The 16,033-nt window shown below is 36.9% G+C and overlaps 1 protein-coding gene across 2 annotated transcripts in view; it reads left to right on the top strand.

The window, feature by feature from the left end:
• Positions 1 to 16,033, top strand: part of LOC102984840 (cyclin-dependent kinase inhibitor 2A-like) — a 24,633-nt gene continuing 8,600 nt past the window's right edge. Inside the window, exon 1 of one of the 2 annotated variants that reach the window (XM_055087226.1) lies at positions 1 to 247. In XM_055087226.1, coding sequence (XP_054943201.1) covers positions 58 to 247 — 190 coding nt within the window. In that variant the 5' untranslated portion in view covers positions 1 to 57. The remainder of the gene's footprint in view (positions 248 to 16,033) is intronic. The other variant, XM_028494031.2, reaches the window with a different exon arrangement.

Below are 16,033 nucleotides of genomic sequence, written 5' to 3'. Positions count from 1 at the left end.
CTACCTCTGAAGTCAAAAGGCGGCGCAGCGGCCGCCGAGCTCCGCGGCGGCAAGAACATGGTGCGCCGACTCTTGATTACAGTGCGGATTCGGCGTGCGTACGGCCCGCCGCGAGTCAGGGCTTTCGTCGTGCAGATCGCGCGGCCCCCGCGTGAGTGGGCAGCGCCGGTCGTGCGGGCCGCTGCGGACCTCGTGCTGATGCTAGTGAGGAGCCAGCGCAGAGCGCAGCAACCGCATCCTAGACCAGGTAGGAAAGGCCTCGAAAATCCCGGGCGCAATCGGCCCTTGGGTGATTTTGTTTGATGTAAGCTAATAGACAGATCAGTCATCTCCGGACGAGGTTGGAGGAGGTTGTTTCGGGGTGGGTGGAGGCTCCTTCCACTTTCTCTCCATACGGGTTACAGTTACTTAGAGGTGCTGTTCTCCCAGTATGTGGAGCCCGGAGCCGCCTTCACACACCTCCTTAATCCCGTGAAACTCTGGGGGAAACCGGGAGATTCTAAACCCACTTTAGAAGTCAGTCACTCCTGAATTTCCTGAGTGGGAATCAGTAAACACACACACACACACACACACACACACACACACACACACACAAGGTGTATTTCTAAGGCAGTTTATTGCGCCCTGGAGGAAAGTATCACTAACGGTCTTAGTTTTCTGGAGGCCGCCTTTTTTCTCCCCAGTCTTCCTGCCTGGTCAACCCTCCCTCCTTCCAGTAGTGGAGGACGTTTGAGGGTGCGGGCTCGCACAGAGTTTGAATTCCCGAAATAGTAACATTGATCTTGATCGAAGGATCAGTAACTGCTAAGAGGAGCAATCACTTGCTTTTGCAGTCAGTGGAGAGTCAGACTTTCTCAGTGAGATGGAGGTTTCTTCTTTAGCGGCCTGGTGTATCTAAGTACTTGGGACAATGCCCGTATGTTTAGCAAGAGGCAGAACTACAGTGGGGAGTCTAAGGATCGCACCGATCATATTTTAGTCATCTCAGGCCCCAATTAACAGGCCCCAAATGAGGCCTACTTCTTGAAAGACAGAATTCTAGGTAGTTTTGTTCTCACATAAGATAAATCTTTACATAGTCGATGTAATTTCCTATGACGAGGATAGTTGAAATATATATATAGCTACAATATATAGAGTCCTAATTAGAACTTGGGTAATGAATCCAAAAACAATTTAATGAGGCTTCATTTTTGTGACCTTCCTTGTGGCATTATTTCCCCATGAATATGTGTTTTGAAAAAGCAAAGGTCAGCAGAGGGGGAATTATTTTTTATTGTAACGTTAATAGACATTTGACATGTAAATGTAAAACTGTTAACACTATCAGTGTTTAATCAGGTGCCTCAATTTCTATTGGCAAAAATCTACAAACAATTTATAGGGAAAATACACATTTTCTTTTTCATATTATTATTAAAGTTCAGGGGTTTTTTTGGAATTAGTAGAAGGAGCTTGTAAAGAATTTCAAGGCATATTGCTGGTCTTGATTTCAGTTCATTTTAAAACATTAACAGGATCCTTTTTTTTTAAAACGGTGCTTTATCCGTACCAGCAAGCATTTAGCCACTATGATGTGTTTTTGAATATCTTAGTTTTTAATATTATTCTCTATATAAAGTTATTTTATTTAAATTATTAAGTTTCATCCAAAACTCTATAGTAACAAAGTAGAAAAATTTAATCTATGTAAATACTATAATTATGTGTTTTCTATTTTAGGAATACATAATATAATATTGTGATTATTTTAAGTTAGAGAAATATTCATTTTATAATATATTTATTGTATAAGTGTTAAAAATATAAAAATGATAGATTCATTGAAAATAGCCCTTTATTTCTTGTTATTTAGGTATAAATCAATTTTTAGGAATGAAAGTTATTTTTAAATGCATTGACTATATGAAAAGCCCAATTCTCAGCAAATATCTGAAGACAGAACACATGACGTAGATAGAATAGAATATGTTTTGAAAATATGTGCAATTCTCCAACTTCATATATGAAATTTTACACATATACAAACATCTGGAAGTATTAATTATAAGTGACATGTAATTATATATTTCACATTAATATATATTATGTCTATGGTTATACTGATTTAAGAATATATATGGGTGGTGATTATGTTGGGACTCATACAATTCCTTGAGAGCAACAGTGCTAAAAACTAATTTGTATGAATTATTTAATACTAACGCAGACCTGTAAGGTGTTATTATTTTAACATATTTTTAGAGTTTTGCAAACATGTTCATTATGACTTTTTTTATATAACTGGAAACTGTATATATAATAAAATTCCACGTTACTAGTTTCTTATTCACATGTGCCTGATGAATTACACTAATTGACTCGTTACTTCTACCTTGGTGTGTTTACAAACTAGTCATATTTTTCTGAAATTAAATATTTATTTGTTTACTGTTATGTGGGAACTCTTAGGGTTTTACCCCCTCCTTTAACAGCATAGTGTCCTCTCAAGGTAAGCACTATACGGTTAGCGTAAACCATTATTCCCAATGTGTACATGATCCCTAGCTTGTATTATGTTCTAAATGAACAATAATTCTTTCAGACATCAAGACTTAATATTCACTTACTTCTTTGGGGACTCTTGAATTTTAAAAAGTCCATTTTCATCCTAAGGTAACAACAACACAGCCTATTGCTGTCTATGTCCAACAGTATTTTACAGGTCTGCTAATTACATGTTAGTTCATCACAAGTAACTAACACCGTAGGGTTAAGCTAAACCATTTTCCCAACATGTGAATGACACCTGGTAGTAAAGCGATCTACATCATCTCAAAAATACCTTCTTAAAGGAAGGCTGAACATTTGGCCCAGTGTTTTTGCTCTTTTAAAACCTTTAGTCCTTTTTGAGAAGCATGACAATCTCACTTGCCCCAGTCCATCCTAAAACACCCTAGGCCAGAGAATCCTTCTCTCTGCTACAAAATCCAACCTCATAAAGAGTTTTGATGGTGCTTTATTTCTACAGTTTAAATAATGTAAACAATGGGTATAGTTTCACTTTCTAAACATAAAATTATAATACTGAATAGCTTTTTTAAAAAAACTACAGTTTTCTAAATTCTGATTTTCACATACCTGATGACTAATATTGTGTCTTGTTTATTGACTGAAGATTAATGCACTTTCCTAAACACCTCACTGGCAAGAACATTTTTACATTATGTATCAAGAACTTGTAAAATATCCATATACTTTTATTCAGCTTTTCTATATGTAGGCATTATTTTAAGGAAAGAAAGATTCTGACAAAGAGCAATACAAACAGATAAATAGTAGCAGGAAATTGAAAATTGCCTAAAATGCTAGCAATCACATTGTTAAATTATGTTCATTTATACCTATACTATGGAATTATGGTCTGAAATATTTCAGATCTGGAATATAATAGACAATCATCATGTTTTTGAAGAATATTTAATAGAATGTAAAATTATTACATTATAAAGTTAGGTGATTTCATTTTTTTTTTAAAAAAAGCAAGATTTAAAGCAATAAACAATTCTTATTCTTGCTTTTCCTCTCCGTCTCTCTCTCTTTCTCTCGTTCTTTCTCTACACATACACATACATACACACACACACACACACACACACACAGCAATGTATCAAAATATCTATAGTGGCTTCCTCAGGATGGTTGGTGATCTTTATTTCTTCGTTACACTTTTGTGTCTTCCAAAGTGCTATGACCATCACCAGCTAAAAAAAAAAGAAAAAAAAAGTTATTTTCATACAGTACGGATGAACTAAGAGCTTACTTAGCGTTAGTTGGGGAAGGAGTGAGAAAGGGTGTGGAAAATAAGTTGTACACGTATCCTATATAAGAAGGTGGCTTTAAGGTCTGGAGAAAGTCTGAGAGGGTTCTGACTTCAGACTGTAGGGCACGCTGTGCCTATTCACAACGTAGTTCGTTTTTAAATAAATGATAAATGCGTGGCTATATCTGTTTCCAAGGCGCCTGGGTGTTAGGCCTCTCTGGTCCCATCACTTGCCCCTCCTCGGGATCCCCTTCTCCCACGTCCTCTCTGGACGACTTCAGGGTGGGGCTCTCCACTTCCCAGAGCTGGGCTAGGGTCGCAGCGGGTGTCCCCAGGACCCCAGAGTAGGAAGTGAGACTCGAAGTTGCTCGGACCTCGCCTCCTTCATCTCTCAACTCCAACCACCCTCCTTGACTCATCCCTCACCCTCTCAATTCTTAGAGATGCTTCGGATGCCGGAGATTTTATTGGCCGCTGGGGTAGGCCCACTTATCACCGAACTCCGCGAACGCACCCACCCCTTCTATTTTTAGCCTCCTCTGGGCCTCGCCCCTCACCCCAACTCTTTCCGCAGGTAATATTTCATTAGAGTAACAGAGTAGAGCAGGGGTTAAACGCAGAGCAGGATGGGGGCTGCCCTGGGTGAGGAAGGGGTGGGGACAGGAGGAGTCTTAGTGGGCTTCATGGTTTCCAGAGGGGTGCAAGGTATGACAGGGGACATCTCTGGGTCACCTCCCCCAGCGTGAAACTGACTAGGCCTTTTTTTCTGGAAGGGAGGGAGCGGGCTGGGACAGGTTCACTCCGAGGCACAGAACGAGATCGTGAGGTGCACTTCCAAGACTAGGCGGCTATTCCATTACCTTCCAGGCTAGGTGGTGACCAGAGTATTGAAAGGCCTCGTTTTCTTTGTTTCTCTGTCTGAGGTGCAAGGTGGTATAAATAATGGCCCGTCATATTTTTCTAGTGATGATGTCTCTCAATAGTTTTCTTCTTATACTGAAGCTTTCCTCATGTTTGAAAACTTTCTCCTTTAGTCAAGACATTCAAATAAAATCATTTATTAGAATGAAAAAACATCAGTCAGTATTAAAATAAGGTCAACTTCTATGTCAGTAAGCCAACCGATGGAGAAAACCTTAGGAATAAATAAAGGCTTTGTTCAGTAGGAGAAGGAAGGTCCTTTTAAAGACTGCTCCATCTTAGAAAATGCCCACCAATCTGGGGTCTCTGCAGAGTAACCATATCCTAATTCATGGTATTTCACTGTGTGTTCAGCAATCCCATGTGTATTGACAATTGTTGAATTTACTAAATGTCAATAACATTTGTTTTTTAAAGAAAGGAGGATTGAAGAAAATCTCTGCCTGTCAGTGCAGTTTTATATTTCATAAACCCTGGAATGATTGTTGCAGTTGGGTAGAACTACATAATCAGAAAGAAGTAATAAAGGAGAAAAAATTAAAATGTCAACTACAAGATTTAAAATTACAGTGCCTCAGAGGTCCTTTGAAAAAGAATAAGTTGATTTTTAATTTTTATCACAAATGACTTTTTAATTCTTCTTCAACTAGCTCTCAATTTTCCCCTTTACCTTCCAAAAGAAAATCTCAGAATTTATTTAAATGGTTGCGAAGCCAGTAGGAGTTTTTTCTCAGGTAAAAAAAGTTTTGTAGATTGTAGAGGTTCAGAACTATATGAACAAAGACATGTAATCTCTTAAACAAATTGCAACTAATAAAATTGTGCAATCAGAGTGGTGTTAATACATATGCCCTCACTTTCTTAATTTAAGCATGAGAATAATGTGACGTCAAAGAAGTAAGGCAAACGTTATCAGCAGCATCCTTACCTGGGCTGCTGTTTAAAATACATATTTTTGGAGCTCATCCTCAGAATATCTGATTCAGCAGATTTGCTGTGGGTCCCAAGAATCTGCATTTTAAAGCATTTAAGGGGGATTCTGTTAGGAGGTGGCTCCTTGGGACAAATATGGCCAACATTGCTTTTTTAAACCTTATTTTTGCTCATTTATTTTTGAATCGAGGTTCAGCCTTTTAGATAAGATTTAAAATTTTAGAATCACACTTTGGGTGCCAGGAAGGACACTGAGAATCTGAATAAATCATTGGAGGAGCTATTTTACCGAATGAAGGAGACCCTTTATTATTATTATGTGATCTTTCATCTGAATTGGAAAAGATTATCTCTTAGATGCCAGATCTCTACAATCAGAACAGATTTTGGGGCAAAGAATGTAAGAGGATACACTTGTGCATTAAAGCTTGTAGCACCAGCCAGAAAATTTCCACAAAAGACATCACCTTTTTGAAACACTACATACACTTACTGTTATTTACATAGGATGGATGGTCCTCGATAGAGAGATAGAGTAATAAGTAATAAGGGATTTCTTTTATTTTACTTTATCTTCCAAACCAGAAACCAGGCAGTAAACATAACAACGTAAAATTATGTAAGAGAAGAAAAAGAAAACATAAAAGTATTCCACAGATTTAAATTATATTTATTTATGATCAAGGCAAAATTGCAGTAGAACATAGCCATAACAGAATAAAGCACTTATAGACAAAATGATGGGTCTTTGTGTCTATAAAAGCACATTGATGAGGGGGAAATATATAGAATAATGTAAGCTAAAGAATAATTTGCTGTTATAAGTAAAACTAAAATATTATGCCTTCCAACTTATAATCATAATTTTTCTGCTTTTAAACTACATTTTTCTAATGTTACACCTATTACTTTGCTGATGTATTAGGGGGAAAAGCTTACGTTTTGCTTTCTTTTTTTGAGTGCCACCATTTTCTTGCTCTGAATCTCTCAGGCTGCCAGACCATCTGACTCAGCAATTGTACAACTCTTTCAACCAATTTAAAGAAACAGCAACTATCCAAAAACAATGAATCCCCCCAGTTGCAAATCTTTCCCAACCTGTAGAACTAGCAGTATATTTTAATTCTGAAATAATTGTTAAATGTACATACAACATGGGACACTTTGAATTTTACTCCATTCAATTTACATGCTGAATAATTGAAACAATATATTTTATGTAACACAATTTTTAAAAGAAGCTTATTGAAACTTTCTTCTAAAAGCATTTGGTCAAGTTTGCTTTCTCTTTTCCCTCAAAATAATTATGAGGAGCTTAACAGTAATAGAGCACATCAACTTACATTATCTTATTTAATTGTCACATTATCCTTATGTTTTAGGGATTTTATACTCTCATTTCATGGACTGGAGACTGAGGCTCTGATAGGTTGCATGGTCTGTCAAAAGTCATTGACTAGTAACTCGTGCCGAATTGAACTAGGTGTGCTTCTTGCCCCAAATGCCCTAACTTAGCCCTTTATAACTGCCTCTTGAGTGAATACATGTTTTATATATATATATATATATATATATATATATATATACATGCACATATATATACCTATATGTGTATATATATATATATATGGTTTCAGTTCCATCTCTTATAGTTAGTTGTTGTTTTGTAAATTGCTTAACTCCCTTGGATCTCTGTTTTATCAGCATCAGCCACATATGTTCTAGCAAATATATATTTGATTAGGTGAATGAAAAGTTCTGAAAAATAAGGCAGTTTAATAACTGAAGTCCTAAAAGCCATTGAATCTCATAATAAAACAAGAAAATTAACTTCTTTCAGAAATTCATTTCTTTCCCAGAATAAAACTAATTCAAAACTCCCTTATAAATTAAGTATAAATTACTCACTTACACTTCAATTTAAGAGCAGTAAATAGGAAACCTATGCACCAGCATAGGAATCACTTGAAGCACGAAGTAGAAATGTCACTTTCTTGGAATATATGATCTGTGATTAGATTCCATTTCCTTTACTTACTAGCTGTGTGGTATTAGGACTAAGTACTTAAAGCTCTCAATGCTTCCACTTTCTTATCTGTAAACCTAAGGTGGTACCCTATAGTACTCATCCATTAAGAACTAGATAAAATAGTATATGCAAAGATATGTTGTAAACTTTCAATTCATCACGTACATTTGTCAATTATTGTTAAAGTGCCTAATTAAACTAATCCTTAAAAGCACATTAGTTTACTTTTACAGTAAATGCCTTCTTAACTATAATTTAATTATTTAGAGTAGCTAGAAATTCCTCAACTCCATTTTAAAGAATATGCATATCATAATAAAAATATATTTATTCAAATCCCTGGCATATTCCAAGGTGTCAGGTAAATTTGTACAAAAAAATCAGTGTAAAAAAAAATCAGTGTAAACTTGTACAGAAGCCCTATATGATGGCCTTTACAGTGTAATTCTAAACTTTTCTAGTATTCGTAATTGCTAAATAGCTATTAAACGATAGTCATGAACTTGTTTTCTAAGAAAAGAAATTAAATTAGTTTTAGAAAACTGAAAAAAGTTATTAACTTGCCTTCAATTTATCAAAAAATTCAATAATCCAAATAATAATTTCTGGAGGGAACACTGAGATAATGGGCTCTCGATTCCTTCAAAACAGTTGCCGCAGTCTGAATATCTGAATCAATAGTTTCGGCACAGAATTTTCCAAAAATTCCTTAGTGTGAAGAGTGTGCATGCGTTCGTGTGTGTGTGTGTGTGTGTGTGTGTGTGTGTGTGTGTGTGGTGGAAGGAAAGAGGAGAAGAAGCATTAAAGTCATCCTCAAAACCTCCAAAATGTCTGCTTTGGAAGGTGGCCTGCAACTATTCTTATTCACATTTAGTAGGATATCAAAGAGACAAAATATGTTAAATATACTTCCTTAGGCAAAATTGACTTAGGTATATAAAATTAGTGCAGAGAAACATAAAGTATGCTCTGTTATCATTGCCTTTAAAAAATGAAGTCTGGGAGTTATCATCTTAACCATAAGAAAGAGAAATATAAAACTATACCCTCAACCCAGAGACTCAAAGGAAAACATGAGTGGGAATGTTAAATCTGTAAGTGAAAGGTGCTAAAACATGAATAGGAAGCATTTTCTGATTTATTCAGGATTGATGTATATCATCATGAAGTTGATTCCTTCCAGAGGAGTTTAATCCCATATGGGGTGAAGAATGTGACTCCAGGAAGAGTGATCCAACACAGAAAATTTTCTTATGATCTTTTACAATATCAGAGGATAGTTTGGCTTCAGAATTTTCAGAAGTCCAGGAAAGGCAAAAGAAAAAAAAATGAAGATAACAGTTAGACTCTAGAGCTCCAAGAAGGCAGGCTACTCTTAAGGGATAGTTGTGGGGAGAGTGGTAACTAGGTCTCCCTTTGAAGAGGAAAGCTTCAATATAGATGTTTCCCAAAAATTAGAGTATCCTAAATCATCGTTAAACCCAATCAATCAACCATGAACACTCAACTTCCACCAAGAGTGAAAACTGAACACAATATTACTGCTCTGTGAGTTTCACTTTCTCAAGGCAATAATAGCACATAGAAGCATCAGCAGGATAGGCAGAAATGGAATACTGTATGTGTTCAAGGTTAGCAATTAAGAGAGCAACACGTGTTTGAAAGGAGAAAATCTGTGCAATCAAGGAGGAAAACGAGGGAGGTTGGGAATAGAGGTTTAGAGAAGGTAAACTTTATAATTTCTCAATTTTGCCTATAGTTTTCCCATTGTACTTTCTACGTGAACTGCACTCCAAGGAATGGTTGTGGGTCGCAATGAATGCAGAGGAAACATTGAACACAGTGACACACTCCATTGTCACTTCCCATGATTTCATGAAAGTTTTTGTGGAAGTACTTTTATTATAACACAGCCAACTTTATTACAAAGAAGCTCTGTTTTCATGGGGTTAGAATTCAAAGAAGACAGAGTTAATCACACCTTCTGGAAGGGAGTTTGCTTGTTCAAACCACAGATACCTGCCAGAATGTATAGTAATGAGAAAAAAAATACCCAAGAGGAAATTGACTTTGATGGCCTAAATGAATAAGAAGATAGTAAATGTCATATCCTTAAAAAAAAAAGTAAGTTCCATTTATTGAGAGCCCACTGTGTGCCTAGATTTTTCTATATCTGACATTCTTTATTCCTTATAATAACCCTATGAACTATGTTTTATTCCCCACATTGAGAGGTGAGGAAATGGAGGCTCAGAAAGTTTATGTAATTTATTCAAGTCCGCAGAACTGGTAAATGAGGGATGAAGGCTACCTGAGTATGAAGACTGAGATTGTCCCATTACCTATGCTGCATTTGTGTCTTCTCCAAGATTATTATTTAAGGCTGTGGTTGACATCCTCACCAACCACATTTGTCGCAGTCAGTGTAAGTAGCTGTGGCCACAGAAAGAACATGAAGAGAGGACTGGGTGTAAGACCTGCAGGAAACACTTATTTGCTGGGTAACCATGGCAATGCACTACCCCTCCATTTCCTTATCTATAAATCATAGGTGTAGCTTTTTGAAAAGCAATTTTTCAATATGTGTCACAAGACTTAGACTCTTTGAAAACCTGCAGTACTATTTGTTGTAGCAATTAGAAACACCTTAAATATATGACCACAGGAGCATCAGTAGGTAAACTGGAGCTTTTTTCCCCCAGTGGAGTATGTTGTAGCTATTAAAAGTAGTGTTTATAAAGCAATTTTGGAGAATTTGGGAAAATGCTCTAATGATGAGTGAAAGGAAAAACTCATTTCAAAATTGTATTATATCCACAAGAACTGAGCAAGGATAAAAGACAGGAAGGAAATATTTCAAAATGTTGTTATTGTTTCCGTGTAGTATAATTTTTCATTTTCTTTATGAAGCTCATTTCTTACATTTTTTACATATGTGAACTATAATCAGGAAAAAATCATTCAAAAATGAGGGGACTGGATTAAGTCACTTTGAGGGACTTCAAGATCCAAATTTCTATCACTATGTGTATTATTATCCAAGAATAATCACACAGAAGCACAGTAATTCCCAAAGGTGGAAATCCTGTCACCTTGGTCCAGAATTTACAACCTGCCTGATGGCACAGTTCTCAAAGAAAAGGAAGCATTGCTGAGTTGTCCACCATGTCCTGTTCAAATCAATCAGCAGCGAAACATAGTGGGGAGAGTGTGCACCTCTCAGACAGAACTGGGAACCTTGAGCTTGAACTCCATCTCCTTGTACCTTATGACTTAAGCACTCTGGGCTTCTTTTTTTCTAATTAATGAAGAAAGGATACTACTCTCTATTCCACAGGACAGTCGTGGGATTACAAATGACATATGTAAAGCTGCTTAATGCTTATCACATAGTTGGGGTTCAATAAATGGTAGCCATTATGATTTTGCTGGCAACTTTGAATGAATTTTCTATTGTTTCTGTTTCTGTCTGTCTCTCTCTCCTCTAATTATATGATTTACTTATTTTTTCCCTCAGAATGAGGCTAATTCTAATTCTCCATATCTGTGCATGTAAACAAATTATGAACGTATGCACACAAATACATACTATATCTATTGATATATATATGCATACCATATATATATAAAGAGAGACACAAACACACACACACACACACACACACACACACACACACACACAGTGCTAGTCTTTTAGTTTTTTTCAACTGGCCAAGTAGCCACAAATAGGCATAAGTAATTCAACAAAAGAATCTTCTCAACAAACAAAAACAAACATTTACAAAACAATTGAGTTAGGGAGTGATTGTTTTCATGAGCTTCAAAGATTCCTCGTTTCACAAGACTCCACTCTAGAGATATTTTTAAGAGTAAACTCCTTACATAGATTTAAAATTACATTTGTTTTGCACACAATTTAGAAAAGACATCTGCTATATAACAAGTTATCCTCAAAATGATCTTGGGAAGATGATGATAGATACTACAGATTCTATACCCAGTTAATACTTTGGAAAATAAGACTGAAAAATTAGGACTTACCTATAATTATGTATCAGGTTTATAATAAGTTAAAGGGATTTTGAGTTTTGTGCTCTTTGCCCAAGTCCTGTTTGAGCAGGAAGATAAATTTTACAGTAACTCTGAGTGAAAGTGAAAAGAGCTATCATAGAGCCCCTAAAAGAGTGCCTTATTCATAGCAGATACTCAATAATTGTGCTGTATTGAATTTAGTTAGAGAATAGTAAAAAGGAAAAGAAAATATCCTCCATCTTTAATTTTCCAAAGATCTAATCCCTGGGGGCACATTCCCATGTCTTAACTAACCTGTGACAGAGGTCTGCTCTTTTCCTCAGAGGTCTCCCTTTTTTGTTAAAGTTACCTTTTATCCTTGAGGAAAAATAAATAATTTAAGGAAAACCTTGCATTCGTTGCCATTTTTCACCCAAGAAAGCCCTTTTTTCCCATTTAAAATACCCAGATCAGACACTGAGCCCTCAGAATTCTTACCCAGGGGCACTTTGAGGGGCACTTTTCTTAGCTGAACAACAATCTCTTGAGGCACAGTTGTTATTATGCCCACTTTGTAGATGCAGATATCAAAGCCAGAATAAAATATTACTTTCTCAAGGTAATAAAGTCGGTGGTGGAGCTAGGCCTGTGGTCTTTACTTTGGTAACTCTTTCTATATTAAAAGGGGTACATGAAATTATTCTTCTGTTGCTTTAGTCTTCAAATAATCCTCTACCGCACCCAGCATTCCACCCTAGAGCCCATCTATTCAGGCTTAACCCAGCTATGTCCAGAAGCTCCATTAACAGAGCATACCTGCTCTGATAAGCTATTTCCTAAGGAGGTCTTGTTAATTATTGGATCCTCTCCAGACCCTGAAATACAACATCTTTTTCCTGGTAACACAGGTCTGAAGTGTCAGTTGTCAGAGTGCATCCTCCTTCTCCTATACGGTTAATGTAGGCTTCCCTAAAGCGTGCATTCCAATTCCAGACCAACTTCCTCCTCCAGAGAATCAAACATGTCGATGGTTGTTACCAATTTACCCTCTTGACTAAGGACCATTCTTTTTTTGTATACACAACTTAAAGCTAAGTGCCTGACATATAGTATGAACTCAGTTACTCTTTGTCAAATAAAGTTATGAATGATGGTTTTCAGAAAAGCAATGCTCAATGCTTATTTGTCTAATAAAATGTATTATGTTTACTTAATTAATTATATGGCTAATATATGCATATAGTACAAAATCCAAACAATACAAGTTGTAGAGTGTGACAAGAAAATCACATGCCCATCCCAGTTTCCCATTTCTTCTCCCCACAGTTAACAGACTTTTCTATATCTGTCCAGAGGTATTCTATATATATTTTATTTTTAACCTCAAACTATATTTTGAACAATTCTTTTATAACAATACTAATATTAAATATGATAAACAGATGTATGCTTTTGTGTGTATTGCCTCACTTGATATAATAACCTCATGAGATATAAAGGTAGAGCAAGATAGAGTCAATTTTAAGGATATGGACATTGAAACTAAGAATAGCCTCAAAGGATTTCACAATCAAAAAGCATGTTGATAGACAGTCAAATCAGGACTGTCACTTGGTCCCAATTCAGAGCTGTTTATCCAATACCCTTTATTTTCCTGATAAAATGATGTTAGTTTACATATGATGTATTTGCATATCATGCATATCATACCTTGCCAATCCTGCAGTGCCTTGTAAGAACCAGAACGTAATTTCAGAATACTACCTTCTCAAATATCTTTCTTTCTCTTTCTGGTGATGTGTTGAATTAATGTTCACATCTAGAATTACTATTCTTGGATTTGTAGGGTCACAGGAGCACCATCATTGCAAGGCTTCCTTTAATTTAAAGAGTCAGGTGCTCCTGTAGTGTCACCTACCCTCAGCTGGGTTCTCCAGGCTGATGAAAAGCCTTCTAAGTCCGACTTATCCCGTCCCTCTTTCCTCATAACAGATATCCTAAACCTTCACCACTCTCACTTCCTAACCCACCATCTTATCATCACTGAAAACAAGCCAGCCTCTTTGTTCATGGAAGGAAGTGTTTCAACTTCCTCCCTGCCCTGACCTTTTCTCCCTTCTCAAATCTAGCTGAATCTCCTGCATCCAAATTTGTGATGACTCCCTGTGCCTTATATTCCTTTGCTTCTTTACTTTTTAGGTGGCTCAGGTCCTCAGAAATACCCTATCTTGCCTATGTCCTCAGTTTCTCTTTTTTTTTCTCTCCTAACTGTTCTTCCTGTCACCTGGCACTTTTCCTTTAGGGTACGTGTGTGCTCAGGCCTCTTGTACCTCCCCTCTGCCTCCCCTCACCACTCACTGCCTTGAGCTGTCACAGCTAACCTGTGAAAGAGTAGCCTGCACAGAGCGTCCCCACTTCCTCGGCATCCCATTCACTCCTGGTTTTCCTCCTGACAATCTGAGCAGCACTTAGCAGACGCCTTTGCAGGCTTTTCTTCCAGAAGTTTATTTTTCCAGTTTCTCACCATGCATCCCAGTAAATTACTTTCAGTTTTCCCAAACTTCTTTGCTCTCACTTCTGCCTGGAACATCTTTCTTCTTCTTTTCCATCTTTATACTCCTACACTTTTCAAGACTAAGGTGAGCTTTCAGCATCCATGAAGACTTTGCCTAAGCCACCAGAATGAGTTTGGTTCCATTTGCATTTTCTTGTGTCATCCTCTGCTTCCCTTTGCTCTTCTACACACATTACATATAATGCATCATTTAATCCCTACAACAGCTGTTTGAGGCGAGTACTATTATCCCAGTTATACAAATGAAAAAACTGAGGTCCAGGTACATTAAGTTACTTTGTTATAGGGCAATTAAGTGAAAAGTCTAGATCTGAACCCAGGCATTCCAACTCAAGCCCATATGTTTAACATCTTCTACCCACCCCCTGCACTTAATACTCTACCCTTAACCTGTGAGTTTGTTGAATGAACATTCATTTTTAAATGAATAATCTTAAAAAAACTGATCAGAATTGAGACAGATTTTTATTTCATAGTATAGATTTTCAAAACTGCCAACACAGCACAAACCTAAATAAGGCCATGACATCCTCAGGGAAGAAGAGAAGAAAGAAAGTTTGAGGAGGGTAATGGAAATAACCAACAAACTTTAGAATTTTTGAAGCTTTTTGACATACATCATCTTATTTTATCAATCCATGAAATATATGATGACTCCATTTTACACATGGGGAATCTGAGACTGGCAAAACCAGCACCAGGATCCTGGGCTTTATATTTTATTTCTTCTGAGGGTTTTCCCCTCAGGTCTGAGCTGATATACATGAGTAAATTGGGAGTTTGGTAGTTCTTTAAAAGAAAAACTAGGAAAGCTTTCATACTATTATTAACTACTTATTTACACAAGATTTCCAGTGGAGTATGGGATCAACTTCCAGAACAAAGGGGCCATACTCAAGGATACCATAATCTTTGGGGAACTCGACTGTAAGCGCTGGAGCTAATGCATACATGTCTAAAACCTGCTCTTGAAGAAAGTCAATCTCCATGTCTGTATATAACGCATCCAAGGGATGTTTTTATATGGTTCTATCACCCATTTCCTCCAGTAACCATCCAATAGAGAGGTTAAAGAGTTGCATGAGAGTTTAAAGAGTTCCTGATGTAGGAATCTATAGTTGAATTTTAGAGGAATTTCTGAATTCCCTAAAAGTTATATGTGCCAGTGAACACACTTTTTAAATAAAATTGCATACTTTATTTTTTGAGGAGAGGATATATAGCTTTCAACAGGTTCTCCAAAGGGCCTACTCTCCCTGCCCGAAGATTAGGAACCATCTTTTTGGTGATGAGAACTAATTTTGATATTAGTCCAAAAAGCCGGACATATTACAAGGGAAATCTGTTCCCTCCATCCCATCACCACAACAGCTATTTTCCCCTCCCCCATGATACAATACCTTAAGCTACATTAAAAGAATTTTATGTTCTCTACCACAGTTTGAATTTTCCACACCATTGTTGCCCTAATGATTGAGAGGTGCCTGGAGGAAAATATAAATGGCACAGTGATGGAATTTTGTAATGGATTTGATACCCCATAAGTGTTTTAATTGGCATCACTTAAAACTTCATGTGAGGGGTAAGATGGGAATGGAGACGCAGACCTACTAGAGAATGGACTTGAGGATGTGGGGAGGGGGAAGGGTAGGCTGTGACAAAGTGAGAGAGTGGCATGGACATATATACACTACCAAACGTAGAATAGATAGATAGTGGGAAGCAGCCGCATAGCACAGGGAGATCAGCTCAGTGCTTT

This window comes from Physeter macrocephalus, chromosome 9, assembly GCF_002837175.3.
Source record: "Physeter macrocephalus isolate SW-GA chromosome 9, ASM283717v5, whole genome shotgun sequence".
Taxonomy (NCBI): Eukaryota; Metazoa; Chordata; class Mammalia; order Artiodactyla; family Physeteridae; genus Physeter; species Physeter macrocephalus.
The sequence above is the reverse complement of the archived record's forward strand: the minus strand, read 5'-3'. Positions and strand labels throughout refer to the sequence as shown.